Source organism: Salvia hispanica, chromosome 1, assembly GCF_023119035.1.
Source record: "Salvia hispanica cultivar TCC Black 2014 chromosome 1, UniMelb_Shisp_WGS_1.0, whole genome shotgun sequence".
Taxonomy (NCBI): domain Eukaryota; kingdom Viridiplantae; phylum Streptophyta; class Magnoliopsida; order Lamiales; family Lamiaceae; genus Salvia; species Salvia hispanica.
In genome coordinates, this window is record NC_062965.1 from 49,322,218 (window position 1) to 49,334,513 (window position 12,296).

The 12,296-nt window shown below is 33.5% G+C and overlaps 1 protein-coding gene and 3 long non-coding RNA genes across 4 annotated transcripts; 2 read left to right on the plus strand and 2 right to left on the minus strand.

Annotated features, from left to right (window-relative positions):
* Nucleotides 1-260: 260 nt before the first annotated feature.
* LOC125200977 lies at nucleotides 261-602 on the plus strand. The gene is made up of 2 exons (XR_007172820.1): nucleotides 261-316; nucleotides 384-602. It is a non-coding gene; the product is annotated as an uncharacterized LOC125200977 (long non-coding RNA).
* A 298-nt stretch (nucleotides 603-900) lies between these two features.
* On the minus strand, nucleotides 901-4,462 carry LOC125210537 (pectin acetylesterase 8-like). The gene is made up of 13 exons (XM_048110102.1): nucleotides 4,381-4,462; nucleotides 4,039-4,156; nucleotides 3,873-3,955; nucleotides 2,871-3,009; nucleotides 2,712-2,791; nucleotides 2,519-2,605; nucleotides 2,313-2,437; nucleotides 2,169-2,226; nucleotides 2,028-2,081; nucleotides 1,858-1,935; nucleotides 1,486-1,594; nucleotides 1,263-1,402; nucleotides 901-1,187 (listed from the first exon to the last, which is right to left on the minus strand). Exons 2-13 carry the CDS (start codon nucleotides 4,067-4,069, stop codon nucleotides 1,089-1,091), a joined length of 1,083 nt encoding a protein of 360 aa, XP_047966059.1. The 5' UTR covers nucleotides 4,070-4,156; nucleotides 4,381-4,462; the 3' UTR covers nucleotides 901-1,088.
* Nucleotides 4,463-7,556: 3,094 nt separating this feature from the next.
* LOC125202782 lies at nucleotides 7,557-8,802 on the minus strand. The gene is made up of 2 exons (XR_007173190.1): nucleotides 7,900-8,802; nucleotides 7,557-7,813 (listed from the first exon to the last, which is right to left on the minus strand). It is a non-coding gene; the product is annotated as an uncharacterized LOC125202782 (long non-coding RNA).
* A 1,082-nt stretch (nucleotides 8,803-9,884) lies between these two features.
* On the plus strand, nucleotides 9,885-10,633 carry LOC125209095. Its single transcript, XR_007174301.1, has 2 exons — nucleotides 9,885-9,947; nucleotides 10,398-10,633. It is a non-coding gene; the product is annotated as an uncharacterized LOC125209095 (long non-coding RNA).
* The last annotated feature ends 1,663 nt before the right edge of the window (nucleotides 10,634-12,296 follow it).

The window sequence follows — 12,296 nt, forward strand, 5'->3', positions numbered from 1 at the left end:
TTCAAAGGTGGTGTGGAGGGGATTTTATAGGCACAAATGTGTACTCGTGTAGCCTTTATTGTATTTCTTTGTTATTTTCCTGCAGCAAATCTCCCTTTTCTTTGATTCTTGCAGTAACTTTAACAGAATTTGGTGGTATCTATGCATTTATGTTATTTGTAGTACTAGATACTTGGCTGTTTACTTCATCTTGTTCTCATATGGCCACCTAGTGACCGGTACATAAACATTTCAGGTGCTGCCATATGGTGTGAAGGATTTCAGAATTTGACTTGCCCTCTTTGCTGAATTTTTGGTCTCCTATTGTCAAAGAAGGGTTGTTTCTTTTTCTTCTAATAGTAGTTCCTTAATTTCCCACAATTAACACTTGTTTTATCTTGTAGGAGGAAGAAACAACTTGGCTGCCACTCAGCTGTCCCAGAATGTGGGCCCGACGGGCTGATCGGATACGGGCCGCGGTGGGGGTGCGACATGGGCTCGGGAGAAAGAGGCCCAAAGAACTTTTCCTTTGTATTTTACATTCTTTCTTCTAATTTCATGTTTCAATTATGTAAGATAAATAGTAAGTCCAGAGATGCGTACATAAATTTTCATTCGTGACATGGACTTTTATCAATGCAATAAACATGGGTTCGTTTTTAATTCACTTGTTGCTCCCTTTCATTCAATGCACAAATATTCTATTTATATTTTCATGCATGTACACCACTATATATATTCATATTAGATAACGAAACTAATTTAATTACTAACTAAATATATATCTATTTTTATGTTTCGTTCATATATAAATAAAAATAATTTGAATACTAACCATGATATATTATGCCAACTCCACATAACGTCTTTTATAATATCGGAAGAATATATTTGAAGAGGCATAGAGAATACAATACGCAATAACAACACAAAAAGAAAATATATATTGCTATGCAAAATTTATGTTTTAGGTTAGAGATGTTACGGAAGATCTACTAAGATCTACTAGTAAGGAGACTAAAAATATGTAAGAGATATTGATATACATTACAACTGCCGTCTCTATCGGATACGCATACTTAACATAATCAAAAAATTAGACCGGCCCATTATTTAGGATAACATGATTGTGGACATAAATTAAGAGCATCTATCTCTTGGAATGCACTTCGATCATAAAACCAATCACCAATAGCTTTTCCTACACTCTGCATCACATAGTATGTCACACCAAATATTAGTACTACTAATATAGAAGAAAATTGATCAAGTAATATTCTTACTTTATTGTCAAGCACCGGGTATTTTATCCAGTTATAGCTTTGGAAGATATGCGTATGAAGATAGCACGAATCCAAGAATACCCCCCTACTTGAAGAGTTATCGAGTTTCATTAATGTCTTCTTGAAAATAGGTCCAAAATCTGAAAATATGAATGCCAATGGTGAGAAATTAACATTTGATTTCACAATTTTAAAAATGGAAAAACAAATTACTTAAAACTACCTTTTATTATTTCTATTTGTGTAGCATTGCACTCCTCCAAGAAACGTGAGCAATTTCGCCATTGAATTGGATCCAGACCAGGAATAGTTAGTATGAAGTTGTATCCAATCTGCAATATGTTAGAATAGAAATAGATGAATAATAGCAGAGGATATTATTTATATTTGATGGATAAGAAGACATATAGTATTATTATTTTTGTTTCTTCGAGTAATTTTTTTGTGAATGAAAATGTATGCTTAAGCTAAATGGCAAGCAGGGTATGATAATAATAGAAATAATAGCAACAACTTCTTACAACAATATGATGCATACAGATGTATCGATTTTGCAGTACACAGTAAATAATACTAAATTCATGTAGTTTCATACCTGGAACGAATCAAAAGCTGATTCAGCTATAAAGAGTGGAGTGGCAACATCTTCAACCAAATACTCGGCAAAGAGACACTAAAAATTAATTTCATTAAAATGTGATTATCATCGTTGTTGTATTGTGTAGTATAAAGGAAAATGTTTTAAACAAAATATAATCATCTCACCAAATTGGGGTCCCTCTTAGATGTGCATGATCTAGGCAATAATGCTCTAAGTTCCTGTGCCAAAAAACAGTACTACAAATTAATTTAGTGTACTATTTGAAAACTTAATTATTAATTAAATAGTAAGAATTAGAATAATACATTTGCAGCAATCGCTCCAGCAAAATGCCTTTCTGATTGGTTTGCCAATTCACCTTCCCTGTTAGGAAATTAAGTAGGTGACTTAACATGTAATCTATTTGTATTGCGTATGTATATCAGAAATTAGTTTAAATTTGAATTTACCCGCGTATAAAAAAACCACTATCCGATACACACTTGACTCTTGTAGTATTCGAAAAGAGGGCTCGGAATCTATCACAATGTAGGATTGTGCTCAATCCACCTGCTGAGAAACCCGTCAAGATAGCCTACAAATAATCAAAATAATGAATATATGTTAATAAATATACATAAATTGATAGTAATAGATTTAAGGCGCAGATATGTACATTGTGAGCAATCCCCATTCCTTTGTTAAGCAGCTCCTCCATTATAGCATTATAGATCCTCCCACCTCGGAATGTGAGGCTGTTAGTCTGAACCAATTTTAATTGAATATATAAATTAATTATTTTGATGTAAATGACATAGTTTTAATAAAATTGAGATAAAAATACAAATATATATATTTATATGTCTTACAGGATCAACTTGGTCGACGTCCGACAAAAACAACGAGCCATCACAATAGTGAACAAAAACTTTATGCCAATCGTAGAAATCTAAAAACAACAAAAAGCAAAAGACATAGTTAACTTGGGGTTAAATTAATAATTAAAATAATTAATTTTGTAAACTTACCGGGATTAGCTTGACTATTTGAGTCAAGTATTCCTTTGAATAGTATCCCGTCAATAGGAAATTCATGGTCAGTGCTGCCATAGTAGGTTTTTGACCTATTTTGACAGGTCTCTTCCTCTAAATCACACCATCTTCCACCCTTACATGATAAAACCAATTTTTTTTTTAATTTGAATAAATTACATTATACACATGCTCAAAATATTTTTTTTGAAACAAATTAATAATATACCGTAATACACCTATTTTAAAAAACAAAACAGCACCTATAAGATTCTCATTTTCTCCATAATTATATTGTTTATATACTATATGAGTAATATTTAAGTTGAGATAAATTATACTGCATCAATTAACAACCAATGTTTCCAGAAAATAGACATCCAGAAATAGACACAATGGCCCAGAAAATAACAGCAAGAATTTATTTGAGAATTGTTTTTAAGTCTCTTAGAAAAGCCTTTTTTTGTGGGTTTGGTAAGTGAGAAAATGTATATGGGCTTGTTTGACAATATTTGAGAATAGCTGAATAGATGTGTTTGATAAGTGAGAAAATGTTCCTTTTGCAGTACCTTTTGCAAACTGCCCCTTGATGATTTGTTAGGAAAAATTAATAATTTATTAATTAATTACCAATAATTAATGTATTTAATTAATGACAGACTAAGGTAACCTTAGTGTTTGTGTTGTGAAAAAAGTGAGGTGTGGAGAAGAGCACATAGCAAAACTGGTGAAAACTTGTGAAAATTATGACTTGTGAAAACTTGTGGGAATTCCAAACTAGTGAAACCTATTGAAATTATGAAAATTTAAAAAAAGAAAAGAACATGAACAAGGGAACAAGAAATTAATTTGAGGAAACATGCACAAAATTAAACTCCATCAAACTCATCAAATTTGGACAACAACAGGGAGGATCTATGATAATTTTAAATCAACACATAATATTATAATTAATTTAAACATAATATAAAATTACTAATTAAAGAAAGATTTAAATACCTCCAAGAGTACTACCCAGTTTGTAGATCCATCTCCAAATCCCTTACTGTAGGCATATGCTGGTGGAGTTCCGTCCAAACAAACTAAATAATAATTTAATTAATGAGTAATTATCATGATAATTAGTACTCCAATATTTACAAAATATATAAGTATAATTAATTACCTGCCCCTTTTGGAACGGCCGAGTATAGCATAGTGTAGTTGACTTTCTCTACGCAGATGCTTCAAGTGTACACAACAGTATCATGAAGCAAGTGATCATCATGTGTTTACCCATGATTCTTCACATACAAAAGAAAAAAAAAATAGATTAGTACAATTGAAATGCTCATTTATAAACAAATTTGCTATAGATTATTTACCACGTCACTAAAATCTTGTGTTAATTAAAAACAAATGACTTTGATTTCATTTTTTTGGGGCTTCTAACAAGTTTCTCTAAACACTAAATTGAAAAAAAAAATATTAAAATCGAAATTTAGGGAGGGCCGGCGGCGGATTGTACCTGCAGGTGGCCGGCGGCAGCGTCGGAGAGTGTGTGTGAGAGAGAGGGTGAGTGCAGAGTTTAGAGTTAGAATGAGAGTGAGGGGAGAGTCGAAGAAGGAGTACTATTTATCAACAAATTGTTCAAGAAGGTCACATGAGCTTTTAATTTGAAATTAAAAATTATTGGGTTTGTATGTGTGATAAATGTAGAATTGAAAATTGAAAATTACTAAGTTTGTATGTTTGGTAGTAATATTGAAAATTTTCGCTTTTATTAAAATGGGGAAAACAATCATTTCTATCACAGCTCCATTATTACTCTCTGTATATATGTATATGCAAATTTTTACTATCACCAAACCTCATTATTTGGTTGGAGCATTATAACATATCAGTATATATGAAGAATACCAGTCACACCATGTATAATAAAATTGAAAATTATTGGGTATGTATGTTTGGTAAATGTTGAAAATTAAAATAACATAACATCATGTATGTTTGGTAAATGTATATCATGATTGGTAAATGTTGAAAATTAAAATAACATAACATGTATATATGTTGGGAACTAATTAAGTTTATATATATCCAAATATAATCCACGGAATCCACCATATGATTCATTCTCACTCTCATATTATTGTCATCATTCTCCAATGAGTAAAAAGCCTCTCATCACTCATCAGGGAAAAACGTACAATTAATGAAAATAGTTCAATCACATTTTTTGGTTATTTAATTAAATGAGAAGTATTTCAAAATATAAAAAAAAATTGGCAACACAATTATTAGAGTAATTTGTGTATCGATTCCCATTTCACTTATCCAGATATATCTAATCATCTTCTAACTACAATATACTTTCAATTTAGGTGTCAAAGACTTGTTGGAACATATTCACAATTTAATAGTAATAGTACTAACATATAGAGAATAGGTGTCAAGACTTATTAGGTACATGAAACAAGACACACATGTAACAAAAATAAAGGACATGCAAATTAATAAAAGTAGACATCTTAAACAATAGTAATAAGTGTATGCATATGATCTGAACAATGATTATATGAAGTAATTTGAATTTTAGTTTACTATATCTATGAATCATTTTGAAAAATTTACATATATTAATTTGTGGGAATATTTTGCCAATGGAAATACAAACAATATTTAAATATTTACTTTAAATCTATGCATACATAGATAAGAAAAAAATCAGAAGGTGCATTTAATTCTTACTATAATAAGCAGGCATCCATTTGATCCATATATCTAGGTCCCCAAAGTGGGTATCACTTTCTAGTGTAATTTCAATTCTATTGGAGTAGGTATAGTTTCTTGTGATTTTTCTGACAATATTTATCATGATTTAGAAATTTCTGTATTAAATTTTTTTCACTAATAGTCTTTTCTACTCTTCACATACCAAATAAAAAAAAAATAGACCAGTACAGTTGAAATGCTCATTTATAAACAAATTTGATTCTACACTCCATAAATATAGATATATTATTTACCACGTCACTAAAATCCAGTGTTAACTAAAACAAATGACTTTAATTTCGTTTTTTTAGGGTTTCTAGCAAGATTCATTAAACACTAAATTGAAGAAAAAATTTGATGGAATAAGAATAATTAAAAGAGGGGGAAAAGAAGTTCAGAAAATAGGAAAAAACAAGTGAACTTAATTACTCGGTTGATTTTTTTAAAGGAGCTTTGAAGCAGTCATGGCAATAATTCATTAGATTTTTAAAAAATTCATTTCCCAGTTTAGAATATCATAAATAAAGTGGTACCTTTTGGATTTTGCCTGAGATTGGTAAATATTTAAACTGTATTGTGTAAATTCAGTCTCATGTCTGCCTAATAATTTAAACACAATAATTGATCCGATGCAAAATTTCAAAATGAAAATTTTAACTCAAAAAAGTGTAGGTGTATTCACTCAATTTTCCTTGTAAAATGAAAAAGTGGTCCATTGAAAAAATGGTTGAATGGGAGAATTTAGAAGTAACTCTCTACAAAGGCTGATTTTGTTAGAACCAAGAAATAGGTCATTAACCCATGCCTAATAATGTACTTATAAACCTAACTTTACTAAAAGTGAGATAAACTACACATTTGGACTCCCCATTCTCCAAATTCTAAAGTCCTGCTCAATAATATTCACCTAATCACCCATGCCTAATAACTATAAATCTAATCACCGTAATAATTAAATTGATATGTTGGGTTTGTAAGTTTGGTAAATATAATTTTTTTATGAAATGGGAAAACACAAATCTAATGTACTTAAAATACATGATTATCATATATTTAAGAAAACAATTAATTAGTCCAAGAACAAAACACACATAATTCCATTAACATGAAATTTTGAATACAGCTGCTGAGACTGCATAAGGAATTTCAAATTGATCATCAACAAGATGTCTTAAATAACAGGAGAATTAATAGGTAGAGATTTCAATGTGTATATGCCATGAAGGTAAGAAAATTTCATCATGTGCATTTTATTAGACGCTATATGCCTATGCTATCAATACTGAATGTCGAGCTCATTTATGTTATTTAATATTTCTAAATCAAATTAGGTCCAAATTAAATATCATTGATTAAGTTAATTTATGCCATAATTGCAATAAACACCTCTTTTTTCTAATATGTGCACGTAAGTATCACCGTAAAAATATTTTTTTATAAAAAGCATAGGAATTACTCAGAGGCGGACCCACATGGTGCCTTGGTGTCCGATGAAACCCCAACTTTGTTATCTTTCGTATATATATATTAGGTTCGAAGTTGGTGCATGTGTGTTAGATGGTACAGGTGGTCTTACCTCAGCCTTCCATTGTATAGGTCCAAGTTCGAATCGTGATGAAGGCAACTTTATTATGTTCACATTTCTTCTTTCTTTTTTAATAGATAAGTTACGTCTTTTTTTTTTTTTTTTTTTTTTTGGGAGAACACTTCCTATTTTGCTATCTTTTTATTTTTATTTTTTAAATTTTATTAACAGTTTCCATTTTCAATTCTCATTTGTAATACCCGCACCCTTACTTTTCTTTTCCCTCGCCATTTTAATATCGAACTAAGGATGTGAAGTTCCCCGTTCATGAAGAATTAATGAAACTCGAGCTTTTGTTGTGAATTTTTAAACTTTTAGTTACAAGTAAAAGCTAAGTAAATCAATTGAACTAAGAATTGGAAATTTACATTGTAGAATATCATGAATTTTCGAATAACATTTCTAATACAATAAACGAACAATTAATGTCAAAAATACTACAATATGTGGATCGAGGCTTCAAAGAAAGAAAACAAAGAAAATAAAATTTAGATGCTTTTCGGGCCTTCCCCCTCAGGCCCAAATCGTGGCCCGTTCGAGCAACCCATCGGCCGAACGGCGGGCCGAGTCCGAGAACATCAAGGTAGCCAAGGTGACCCACCTGCAATATGAGATAAAGCCTTAAGTTTCAGCTAGGGAACAGGAGGTTAAATGGAGTTTTTGTTTAAGGAATTGAGACAATCCTACCTTAGTGATAGAGGACTAAGGACCTATCCAAATGAGGAAAGCCAAATCTGCCTTTATATCTTAGTCACAAACCACCAAAGTGAGTAAATGAGAGGTCCTCTGTCCTTAGCAAAACACCAAGTTCCTTCAAACAAGAGTAGTGGAGATCAAGGAAGTGAGAGATTTCCTGCAGCTTGCAAACAAATAAAGTTATGAACCAAAGTACTATGAGAGCATGTGAGAACAAGTTAAATTAATTAGTCAAACTCTAGTACTCCAAGTAGCACCAAAATGTGTCAAGTAAAGTTGCTGCAAAGGATCAAGAAAAGAGAGATATGCTGCTGGATAGAAACAAGAGTTTCAGCAGCCTCATTTAAGGCTCACAAGTACACCAATCTGCCTATAAATTTCCCTCCACACCACATTCAACTCCCTTTCACACACACTTCAAAATTTCAGCACAAACCGAGAGTAGAGGGTGGAACAAGGTGAACGGCAGCAAAGACAGCCATTCCTTCGATTTTTCCAGAGGTAATACACCTCCATCTTCCTTCCCCAATAGCTTTACATATCATCATATAGAGGCACCACAACTTAGGAAGCACAATCAAAGTAACACAAGCACACTCTCTGCCCTTGTTTAGAACATCATGCTAGCTCAAGGATGTAGAATTTGCTAGAGAAATCTCATAGCAGTAGTAGCCTTTGAAGAACTTTAACTCATAAATGGAACAAGAGCACAATAGGCTGCCCTCATGCTAATTTTCAGTAGCAAACTGTAACCTTTTCAAGATCAATCTCTTTCCAGTAAACTAAAGTATATATCCAAGATCACCACCTCAAATCACAACAATCAAAACGTTTCCAACATTGCTACAGCCCAACTTTTGATCAAAATACTAATAAACAAAAGGGGTGAAAGGACTTAGCTTTTACGATTTGCACTTGGGTTGCCCGATCGGGACGGTGGCGGAGGACTGCAAGGCGGCACTACTCGCCGAAGTTGGGGGCGAGGGCAGCCGCGGGAACATTCACGGCGAGCCTAAGCTCCTGAGGTGAAGAAGGCAGCGGCGAATCGCCGGAGAAGAGGGGAGGAGGGAAATGGCTGGAGCGGCGCCAAGTGACGCAGCAGGCGGCAGCCCTGCTCGTCGGGCAGCCGAGGGCTTCTCCGACCTCGACAGAGAGACGGGAGTTCCCACTGACGGAGCTCTAATTTTCCACCGAGGATGAGCGGCGCAAAACGACGCAGCGGGCGGCAGCCCTGCTCGTCGGGCAGCCGGAATAAGGGCGGCCGCGAGGCGGCGAAGAAATTAAGGTCGGACGTGCTTTGAAATTGGGGATTTTTGTTCTAAGAAGAGATTAAGACCGAGGGTTTGTGAGGAAGGACATCGGAACCTCCGGCGACGCAAGGGAGGCGCCGGCCGGAGCTCCTAGCGACGGGCGACGAGGAGGCGCCGCTACATTTCTTCCGCTGAGGGTTTCGGTCAAGAGGGTGAAGGAGTGAGAGAGAGATGTCGATGGTTATGGGTTAGGGAGAAATTGGGCTTCTCCCCTTTTTCTTTGTTTTGGGCCTCTTATTTATTTTGGATTGGGCCACCAACAAATTAATGAATGCACTAAGAATTTAATTAAATCATGGACTCTCCTATGTAGGGATTTAAATAATGGCCCGCTATTTATTGTCACGAGGATAAGTCTAATTTTCCGGAATTTAGTTTGAGTGCTCAAATAATTAATTCTAAGAGACTACGATACGCTAACGATGAATAGACCTCGAGCTTTTAGTGTGCTCAAATAAATGGCATAGGAGGTAGCACCCTCTGGTTAAGTGGATAATTTTCGCTAATTTAATTAAATCTACTGATTTAATTAATATTTAAGAATTCTAGAACTCTTCTAGAAAATTTAGAGGAAGAATAAAGTGATCCCGCACCTAGGATGCATTCACGTTTAAGCTTAATCAACTTATCAAAGTCTAATTAAATATTATGTCTTTTACTAAAGGAGCGTCTTCGAACGTCGTCTAAGGCCAAGTTAAGGAAATTTCGGAATGAGCTTTAGCTTTTGAGGTGGGCATTCTTTCAAAACGTGATTTCAGTATGAAAATGTGAATTTTTGCTCAAGTATGTTGTCATGCCATGTTTTGTTTTATGATTACCTATCTGCTTGGCTATGCCAATTTAAGTTAAATCAAATTCGGGTCCCAGTAGGGCCGCAAACCCTACTCGGACTAGTGTACACATAAGGGGATCGTGAGCTAACAAAGGAGTTGGCCGGTCCAGTGACCGTCGTGGAATGTGGCCACATTCCCGGTTCACATCAGTTTCAGATATGGTATATCTATGTTATGTGATTGCGCAATCAAATCTTTACTAAAGGAAAAGTATTTTAGTGACTCGGGTCTTTTAAGTAAAACCCCGTGATCACTCAACTGTGGCATTGACAATTAAAGATAGAACCATTTTTGGCAATGTGCCCACTGAGTATATCAAATACTCAGCCCTGCATGTTATTTTCAGGTTGAACGTGGACGAGCAGGCGAAGGTGTTGGGACAGGCTTTTTTTAAATAAGAAGTTAGGTAGCCCAAAGTAGCATGTCTTCATACGTGCTATTTTATCTTGGACTCTTCCGCTGCAAATTTAGAGTTGTGTGCTAGAAAGCTATGAACTTAGTCTTGATACTCTGAACACGTTTTGACTATGTACCCATATGCCTTTGATACTTTTGATTTAAGTGATTTCATCCTTTTATTGTTGTCCCTTGATTTTTGAGAATTGTTTAGTCGCGAAATAGTTACGCTCACTAGCACTAGGGAGTTGTGGTCGTGACATCATTCCTCTTTTTTTTTAAATTTTGTCAACAGTTTCTATTTTTCAACTATTTTTAAAGATCATATATATCATTCATTAGTCATTGTCATCAACATTTTATTATTTGTTAATTACTACTCCCTCCATCCACGAATAGGAGTCCCGTTTTTTCATTTTAGTCCATCCACGAATAGGAGTCTCGGTTCATAATTACCATATATGGTAAAAAGGTCTCACATTCCACTAACTCATTCCCCTCACACATCATTTAAAACTGATATATACAAGTGGGACTCTTTTATCACTAACTTTCTTCCACCCATTTTTCTTAACATTTCTTAAAACTCGTGCCGGAAACAAATGAGACTCATGCATATTCGTGGACGGGGAGAGTATAATCTATATATGCCACAACTTCCTAATCACTCATGCCACAACTACTTGCAGTGAAATTAATATCGAAAAATACTTTGTAACTGTTAATAGTAATTTGGACCCCAGAGTTGAAATCCTGCGTTCGCCACTGGAATTACTTATTTGACTGATATGAGTCTTATCTTATTCTAGGATTTTAATTAATGCTATCAAAATAGGACATACGCAAATAAAATGAATGAAAAATATAATCTACTTATTTTAGGCCTTTACCCTTTCGGAATATGATTATATGAAGTAATTTGAATTTTAGTTTACTATCTATGAATCATTTTGAAATATTTACCTATATTAATTCGTGAGAATATTTTGCCAACAAAAATACAAGCCATATTTAAATATTTAAATTAATGCATACATACTTAAGAAAAAAGAAGCTGCATTTAATTTGTTAAGCATTCATTTGATCCGTATACCTAGGTCATCAAAGTGGTATCACTTTCTAGTGTAATTTCAATTCTATTGGAGTAGTACTATTTGTAGATCGTTGTATAGTTTCTTGTGATTTTTCTAGCAATATTTATCATGATTTAAAAATTAAATATTAATTTTTTTTTACCAATAGTCCTTTCTACTATGTATGTGCTATTCGTATATATATAACCATTTACTATGTCACTATAGTCTAGTATTGTAAATTGGATCCGGTTTGACCAGTAATGCCATTCGTCTACGAATCAAAAGTTGTCGAGTCTAATGTGAGAAATGAATGCAAAGAACAGAAGATAAGAGAGAAGAGCAAATTATATATGATTTCTAACAGGAGAAGGTGAGAAATAGAAATAAAAAATGGAGTAGAAAAATATAAAAGACAAGACTTACATCTTTCAATGTGAAGTACGTAGTAGAACATTTCTATGCAAATATGAAAAGTGTAGGTTTATTAATGTTGATTTTCTTGAACTTTACAGTTTCATTGTAAAATGAAAAAGTGGTGCACTAGAATTATTGATTATGATAGGGTCCCTCCTATGACACAATATCAGTTCACTACATTCCCTTAACTAAAATCACATGAATTAGGTCTGTAGTGTTCTGATATAATGTTACGATATTAAAAAAATAAAGTGAAAAAGAAAAAAACCCCTATAGGAAAATAAGCAATATAGTATACCCAACACATGTTTCTATATTGGGAGATATAATTCAATAGCTAAAAAGAAACACGAATC